The following is a 9,233-nucleotide window of genomic DNA, read 5'->3' as shown; positions in this document are numbered from 1 at the left end:
ATAGCACTATTAGTTAGTAATTTATTTTTCCTTTTGCTATATATATTGTAATTGGTACTCAGTACTCAGTGGTGGTTCTTTTAATCAATTATTCTCTCTTTTCACTTCTTTCTAATTTTTCTTCCATTACTTTAAATTTCAATGACCTGAGAGTACATCACCAACCTTCTTATTTTCTTATAATTATTTTTGTAATTCACTTGAATTTTAAGCTTGGTATCATTTTACAGCGAGGGAGAAGCCATTGCGGTGGTCGGGCAACTACCAATGCGAGGGAGAGGGGTTGTGGTGGTCGTCTTTGCTGCTGCGAATTGCAGAATAGAAAAGGGCGGCTACGGTGGTCGAGCGACGACACTACTACGAATCGCGAATCGGAATGGGGCTTCGACATTTGGTGGTGGCTGCAGCGCGTGAGGAGGGAAGTCAGGATGGTGGACGGCGTTCGACAGCACTGCACTTTGCGGTAGTTGAAGCTACGGAAGGATTTCAGTCGCGACGTGGTGAAAGGAAAAAATATGAGTGTGATTGTGAGAGATTTGTGAGAAGTGAAAGGCACAATCAGTGTGGAGAATTGTCTTTTATTTCATGTTAGGATTTAACCAATGACTTTTTTGAACAACATGAATAACGGATCCTAAAATTGGTCCAATTCAAGTAAAATACACTACACTCCAAATTACTCACCTAAATCTTAATATTAGAATAACTATCTGTACACTTAGTGAATTGAACATTCGATATATCCATTGTTTATATTATTTAATATATATTTTCATTATCTATCTATACTTTTTTTTGTATTTTTTAAATTTTAAATTAAATTTTTAATGTATTTTTAACAATTGTTTAACATATTTCTGATTTAAATTAAATAAGGAAAAGTATGAGGAGCCAATATAATTGCTCTACAATGTGTACAATGAGGATAATTTTGTAATTAAAATCAAATGATAATTAAAATAATTAATTATTATTTATTTATTTCAAATTTCAAATTTGAATGAAATTAGGATTCTCCCTTTATTGTTACCTCATTCATCTAATCCTCCCTCTCCTGTTGACCTAGTAGAAACCCCCTCCCCCAATTTGACCAAGCAGCCACTGAAGAGAGTCCCACCGCCGACGCTGGAGAACCAACCCCCATGAAATCCGCTGTAACTTGAGCAGTCGGTGCTACCCAACCGGTCTTCCCGCACGATTGGAGTGTTTCCTTCAAGCTTGGTGTTCGTTGCTGCCATCGTCCCGCGCGCCTCCCTCGTGCTACCGTCGAGCGTCAGTCGTCGACTAGGAGCTCCCCGTCGCCGTCGCCTGCCCGCCGGACATCCGCACGCCCATGTGGACCTGTGTCGCACCATACTCATCTCTGAACGCCGCATCTTCTTTGCGTTGTCTGTGGTTTGCCGTCAACGAATCTAACGCCACCGTTCCCTCTGCCTGATCGCGACGCTTCTCTTCGTCCCCCTCTTGGACTACAAAAGGTCAGTATAAAAGTTATCGTTCTACTCTATAGTGTATGTTTGTTTGACACCTAGGCTTCAGATGTTCTTTGATTAGGTGTATGCTGATTTTGAAGTTTATGGTGGTGCAATGGGATTGAGTTCTTGCTGTTTATATATGGTGGGGCTCCATACCAGACTCAGGAGAGTAAGCTTAGAAGAGGCGTTGATATTGTTGTTGGCACTCCAGGTCGCGTGAAGGTATTGCCTTTATAATATTTGTTGGTTTCATATAATTGTTTTTTATTTTTGCAATATAATTCATACCTATTGCCAATGTTGATAATGGAAGCTTCAGTCTATTTAATGGCTATTGTTGATTTTATATAGGATCATATAGAGAGGAAAAATATTGACTTGAGCCAGTTAAAGTTCCATGTCTTTGATGAGGCTAATGAGATGCTCAGAATGGATTTTGTTGAAGATGTGGAACTAATTCTAAGTATTTAGTTTGGTTTTTGCCTCTTTGGCTAAATTTCATTTTTTTTAAATCTATAATTTATAAATTATTTGAGGCCACTGATGTTCCATGTCAGTATTTGATTTTTTACTTTGTAGCTTCATTTTTTTCCGTATAACAATGGTCCTTGATTTTTACAGGCAAGGTACAAGATGTTAGTAAAGTTTAGACACTTCTTTTCAGTGCTACTTTGCCAGACTGGGTTAAGCATGTATGTATTGTCATCATCCTATGTTTCAGTGCTACTTTGCTAGCCATTTCTTGGGTAAAAAACCTAGCAATGATACAAAAAAAGTGCAGCCAAAGAATTTAATACCAAACCAGCAGAATGGAGAGCCACCTCAAGAGAAGGTATTTGACAAAACAATGGATCCAAGATGAAAGAGGGAATATGATCATGCTAATTTGTTACATTTTATTTTTTTGTTGTTTAGTTTAGGTGTGATTGTAACAATCTTTTTTGTCTTTGTTAACCTCGTTTGACAAAAGTTAGAATATGTTGGACATGGGTGTGCTTGCATTTATTTTTCATCTCAATGTATATATGGTTTTGATTCGTATTCATTTATTATCAAGCGTAGATGAAAAGGGTGGGATTATGTTATAAAGATATAGTTTTCAAGTTTGTATGCAGTTGTTGCAAGAATCTATACTTAGTTTATTTCAATGAACCATTTTATTTTGGCCGGAATGAACCATTTTACTTGATTAATTTCAATGAATTATATATATATGATTAGACATGATAGTTATTCTTTATCTTACAAGTAAGGTTAGTAAATTTGTTGTAAATTACTTTATGCTATACTAACTAGTCATTCGGTACGTAGCGGGTCATTTTAGATAGTGAATACATAGTTATCATTATTTGAGATATATTGGATGTTCATTTTTGTACGTGATCGGATGTTCACTTTTGTTGTGAACGTAGATGGTTATTCTTGGATTCTTAATTTTATTTGATGCTTGATGGTAATGCTGGATCTGATTATCATGGTTATCCAATTTGTTACAAGTTTCAGATTGTTATTTAATATAGTCTTTTGGTATATAGCTCGTAGTTTTAGAAAATAATTACATTGTTATTTTTACACATTTATGTTGGATGTTCATTTCTATATGATATTGGATGTTCACTTTTACAGTATTCGTGAATGGTTATTCTTCGTGTTATTCAACTCATACTACCTGTAGCATGCATTCCAAAGGAATCATTGGATCTTGTGTCATGAACACTGATCATGTTGTCCAAAATCATAACAGATTCAAGTCAAATCTGAAAATATGAAAGAGATATCTCTATTCTAAGACATAACAAACCGGGTATTTGGTTCAGTATGTAACTGGATGGTTACTTTCATAAATAAAATAGATGGTCATTTTGACTCACTCGGAGGTGTGTCATGCCTGAACAACTGTACACCAACAGATTCACAGAAGTTTAAAAAAAAAAGGTATCCACTTGAAATAAGTCCTCCAAAAGTATCATAAATAAATTCCCAAGACTCTAAGCGGTAAGTAATTTATATAACTCAAGGTAATTAAATTCACAGTAGTTAAACCCTATTATGCTACTTCTTCCTCCCTTTGTTCTTCCTCCCATTTAGTAAATCTTCGGCATGTTGTATCAATGTCCTCATGCTAAGTGCCGTGAATGGTGATCTAACTTCCTCGTGCTAGTTCCTCAGAAATCCAATGCAATTTTCTATTCAGTTTGTAACCAACAAAGGAAGATTATAAGAACATGAGCAAAAAACCTTATAGCCATTACAGATGCTAATACAAAAAATAATCATAAGAGCCATTAAGAGAAAGGACTTCCACAGCAAGAATTTAAGTGGTCTGAGAGACCGACTCCTCCAATTATAAACATAACAACCATAAAGGTAAATTAGATTCACACAAAGCAATAACATGGCACACCTAAACAATAGAGTAATAAATGTAACTCAACCATCCAGGTATTTATTGAAGTAACCATCCGTACCACGTCGATCCAGGAATGAATATCTGAATTCGGAGTACGCTCTAGAGACCAAATGTTCTATAATTAAATAAATTTATTTAACACCAAATATAAGAAAATTAATCTCTTTTATGTGATATGTTCATAATAAAAATTAAATTAAGTCGTATGTATGATAGTGAACTTCTAGCTTGGACTTCTTCAAACAAAATAAAAATGGAACATCAATTACAACTTTTCAAAATCTAAGCATTAGTGTAGCAAGCAAGGAAAATAAAATAAAAAACTGGCCAAAAAACATAATAGTTAGAAAGGCTTTTTATAGTGCTATGGCAGTTTCTAACTCTTCTTTCCAGAGTTGGAAAAAAAGCCATACAGCAACTCAATAGTAAAAAGGAAAAAACCTTTTTTCCCCTTCCTCAAAAAGAAAGCTATCATATACAAGAAAAATGAACCGGGTGAACCCTATTCAGTGAATGATTTACTATCACAGTGATTAGAGCAAAAATAATAATAAAAAAAAGAGCATGCTTTTACTTTTTGAATGGAACAAGAAGAAGATTAAATTAGAGATATGTACATGGTTTTCGAACAAAAAAAAAATTGAAGCTGAACTTGATGTATATGATAGTCTTTATTTCTTTAATTCATTAGATAATTCTAAATACATCCTGCAAACTCAAAACCTGACAGCTTAAGAAAATCAACTGAAGAATTAATTCAAATGCTGTGTTGCATATCTTAAGTTTTGAACAAGTGTAGGACAAGCCACCAAGAAAAATTCTCTTACACATTTCTTAAAAATTACGTCTTGAACTAGGAGAAGAGGATGCATATTAAACACAAGTGATTTTCTTTTCTTTCCCAAAAAATCGTTTTTATGTCAGTCCAAGAAAAACTGATCATCACAAAAATCAATCACCACCATAATTGTTTCATCTAAATATCTCATTTCATTCATCATTTCCATCTTCATTATATTAAGGCCATGATACAAAATATGATCACAATTCATTATAAATAACATAAATCAACAAGCCCAGAAAATCAAACCAGTTTTTTTAAATTAAAATAACCGATCAAAAGGAAAGCTAAAATAATAAATAACAACAAAAGAGAGAGACCCTTACACCTAATTCAAAACTGGGCTAAATCACTAAATTATTCAACTTTACCAAATCAGCTTATATGAAAATAGCAAACAATTAAGTCAAGCAGTTGTTTCAATATCATGATCAAGAATACCAAAATTTTAAAACCATTCCCGCTAAAGTTAAATCAATTGCAACAATCTCAACCAATTTCTCATCCCACATGCTCCAGGATACTAAAACTGCACTTATTGCATTTTCACCATGTAGAATCAACCATCCCAGCAACATAATCTATCTCTAGAACAAGATGCAACAGCAATAATGAATTACGGAACAAAGAAACTAACCCACTTACCGTGGATGGTCGGCGACGGTCTGGTTATGATGTTCGTGCTGGTCCCGGTGAATGGTCCACGGCAGGCGGCGACACAAGGCGTGGATCCTTAGCTGCGAACCGTGCCACGGGGATGCTTCCAGCCACGGCGTACAAGCGCGAAGACTGGGCGATGCTGGGTGGGTCGGCGGTGACGGATGTGCAAGGTTGGACAACAAGACACCGGTCTGGTGGTTCAGTGCCGATGGTGCGATGTGGATGCTGCCAGATGGTGCGATGTGGATGCTGCCAGCGATGGTGTATGGCAGCGAATAGGGGTCGCCGACGCAGTTCTCGTCGGAGCTGATGCGGGTCGTGAGAAAGGCGGGTGCACGGAGGAGGGGTTGGTGACCAACAACAATGACGCGGCGAAGGGGGCTGGTGATCAGCGACAGTGACGTGTTTGAGGGTTAGGGTAATGGATGGTCAACAATGGTAAATTGGGGGTAATTTGATTTAGGGATAGGAAGTAGAGTAAATAAGATTTATTGTTATTTTTAATTTAATTTAGACCATATAAATAGCCTATTGTACATATTGTATAGATATGTCATTGTCTCCCTAGCGGACTCTTTTCTTTTTGACAATCTTGCAATAAACTTCACCTGCCAATTGTATGTACCAAGAGCGGATATGTTGGGTCGTTAAAATGCTTTCCCACATAGGAGGACACCTCTATAAATATCACCAAACCTAAGGATAAAAAGGAACCGTACTAGTAGACTCTACTCTACTCTCTACTACAAATAAGTGAACAACCCATCATATATCTCTCAAGTCTGAACATTCAACCTTCCCTTCTTTATTTCTCTTCTCTTCTAATTTCCAAACACAAACTAAAGCTCATTTCATCACTTCATTGTTCCACATGGACAAAGCGCTGAGGCGCCTCAACGGCATGTCCCCCCTTCCCGAACCACCTTCCAACAAACCCACCAAGCGGACCATGCGAGACACCAGCACTGCGCCCGCCGCCGGAGCCATGAGGTACCGTGGCGTCAGGCGGAGGCCATGGGGCCGTTACGCCGCCGAGATAAGGGACCCTCAGTCCAAGGAGCGCCGTTGGCTGGGGACTTTCGACACCGCAGAGGAAGCCGCCTGCGCCTACGACTGCGCTGCCAGAGCCATGCGTGGCCTTAAGGCCAGGACAAACTTTGTGTACCATACTTCACCTCCTCACTCTTCTTCCATCACCATCACTAACAACCATAACAACCTCCTTAACCTCCATAACCACCTCTTCACTCATAACCAGTTCAGCTTCCTTAATCATCATAACCAACTCTTCAACGGCCATAACCGCCACTTCGGGGGTTGTTGGTCTGACCCTTCTTCTTCTTCAACCTTCCAACAACAGCGAAACCTTCACTCCATCGACATGCTTCTCCAGGACTTTATAGCCTCTTCTTCCCCCGACTATTTATGCGACACCAAGGGCAGTTTTGTCAATTCACATCCTGTAAATGTTGCTAATAACTACAGCGCACCTTGTTCTGACACAAGCCATGTCGGTTGTGGCAGTGGAAGCAAGATCGATAATACTACTACTACTACTACTAATAATAATAATAATAATAATAATAATAATAATAAAAAAGCTGATCATGGTGGTGGGGAAGAAGACTCAAAGGAGCAACTGTATGAAGGTTCAGAGTCGTCAGGCTTGTTGGAAGAAATAGTTAATGGTTTCTTGAAGAAAAAGCCAAAGCTCAACAAATGCGAGAGATCGTTAGGTACCAGTACCACTGCTACAGACGGTTCATGCCACTCGTCACTTCTTCCCCCTCCTCTTCCTCTGGTTGTTTCCGGCGAGTCGAAGAGAAACGATGGTTTCGGCGTGCATTTGGATCAGCAGGGTTTCCATTACATGCAGCAGATTGGTGGTGGTTTCAATAATGATTTTAGCAATATGGTTATGCAGCCTAACATGCCTCTTCAAGAGAATGACAACCAAATCATGAAGATGATGATGTTGAATAATGATAATAATCATGCAGAAGTAGATTGCTCTATCATAGACAACATTTTTCAGGATGCATAATTCTGAAATGACTATGATTTATGATGTGTTTTTGTTGTCTCAATTTAATTTTGTAGTTTCTGCTGCATTGCATTGTGCATCAACTTGGCTATGTGTGTTTTTTGTCTTTCACTAATAAGATTGTCCTTAATCATTATAGTTAGGATTTTGTTTATCTTTTGCTGCTATTTTAGGGTTCCAAACTCATCATCACTATGTAATCGATCTGCTGATGCCTCCTCAATTTGTGAAATCCTTGTGCGATGTCATTGATAGCAATAAACTTTCTTCTCCCACTACCAAGATTTTTAATTATTTGTGGCTGAATTTTGTGGAGATTTATGAAACAAAAATACTATATTTACACTAAAATTATCCACCAGGTTTTTATATATTTGTGTAGAGAGAAATATTAGAAAATAATCAAAATTTATTGTTTTTAGCAATTATTACTCGGCCATTAATTCAATTTTTTTAATTTAGTTTTTTTGATTTAGTAATCCAACAATATATTGTATCTCATATAAAAAATAATAAATTTTGATGATTTTATAAGATTCTTCTTATATAAAAATATACATGTTATTTAATTTATTTTTAATATATATTTTATATTTAACATATATTTTAAACTAATAACTAATTTTAGTATACACTTAACTTAACTTAACGTAATTATTTTTTAAAATCTACGCAACATATGTTATTTGAGCAAATTATAAATCCTCCATTGATTGATGTATAATTAAAACTCCTACACCCAAGCACCAAATAAACATTCATAATCTTAAATTACTTTTCACTTCACACAAACCCAAACATTCACATTTCAAACCAAAATCTCTCCAAAGTAGAAGAGGGCAAAAAAACCTTCGAGGGAGATCTGTAGAAGATGCTGAAACCCTAGAGCTTGACGTCGCGTCTGCCACCATCCATCTCCTCGCCTCTACTATCAAGCTTCTGCGTCGGCCTCTGTCAACCAAGCATAGCTTCTAGATTTAAGAAAGAGTGAGTACTCAACTGCGCCAACAATCTTCTCCGCGCGATGTTAGTTTTCTGTTATTTAAATATGAAACTGGATCTTTTTGGATATTTTTGGGCTGAATCTGGTCATGTTAATAAGCAAAGATGATTGGAAACTTCAATAAAAGCTAATAAATATGTTAGATATATACTAAAATCAACCATATTCATAAAATATAAAATATATATTAAAAATAAATTAAATTATAAATATTTTTATTTATAAATATATTATAAATGATTTAGTGGATTATTTTTTTTTATGCACAAAGCATTTTTGATAAACAAGTCATGCTAGACTGCTAGTACTCCTTTCAACTACTCTTAATACTAAAAATTGATCTGTGAGTTACACGTAGATGGGAAAAAGTGAGATGCTTATGTATTTTTCCGTAGTCATTTAAACGGGCATAAAATGTCAATGCATGTGTAATAATAGTCTTATAATCTAATGCACAATCGATCAGAACTGGCATTATTCAATTAAAAATAAGCCTTGTGTGTACCTGCTTGGGCCACTCCTTAGTTTGTTTGTTTCTTGTCTTTACTTGACATGTGATGTGTAGACTATACCTGCATGTTAATTGTTTTTTATCTCATTGTACACACTTGATTTATTTTCTTTGTTATAAATTTATTCCTGAATTATACATTAATCTTTAATTTGTTCTTTACAGAGCCCAAAATGTTTATTGATTATATTCAGATTCTGAAATCCTCAGATGAGTCTCTAAGAGAGCAGTTTTAGAATCTAATCTTCCTGTTTTCTATTGAAGTAGTTCACATCCATTGATTAGGTAT

At 36.1% G+C, this 9,233-nt stretch overlaps 1 protein-coding gene and 1 long non-coding RNA gene across 2 annotated transcripts; both read left to right on the top strand.

Moving 5' to 3' along the window:
* Positions 1,081–2,345, top strand: LOC110262717. Its single transcript, XR_002347706.1, has 3 exons — positions 1,081–1,697; positions 1,827–1,938; positions 2,097–2,345. It is a non-coding gene; the product is annotated as an uncharacterized LOC110262717 (long non-coding RNA).
* LOC107639893 (ethylene-responsive transcription factor ESR1-like) lies at positions 6,161–7,703 on the top strand. The gene has a single exon (XM_021122702.1). It carries the CDS (start codon positions 6,258–6,260, stop codon positions 7,428–7,430), a length of 1,173 nt encoding a protein of 390 aa, XP_020978361.1. The 5' UTR covers positions 6,161–6,257; the 3' UTR covers positions 7,431–7,703.

The sequence above is a fragment of the Arachis ipaensis genome, chromosome B05, assembly GCF_000816755.2.
Source record: "Arachis ipaensis cultivar K30076 chromosome B05, Araip1.1, whole genome shotgun sequence".
NCBI classification, from domain to species: domain Eukaryota; kingdom Viridiplantae; phylum Streptophyta; class Magnoliopsida; order Fabales; family Fabaceae; genus Arachis; species Arachis ipaensis.
The sequence above is the reverse complement of the archived record's forward strand: the minus strand, read 5'-3'. Positions and strand labels throughout refer to the sequence as shown.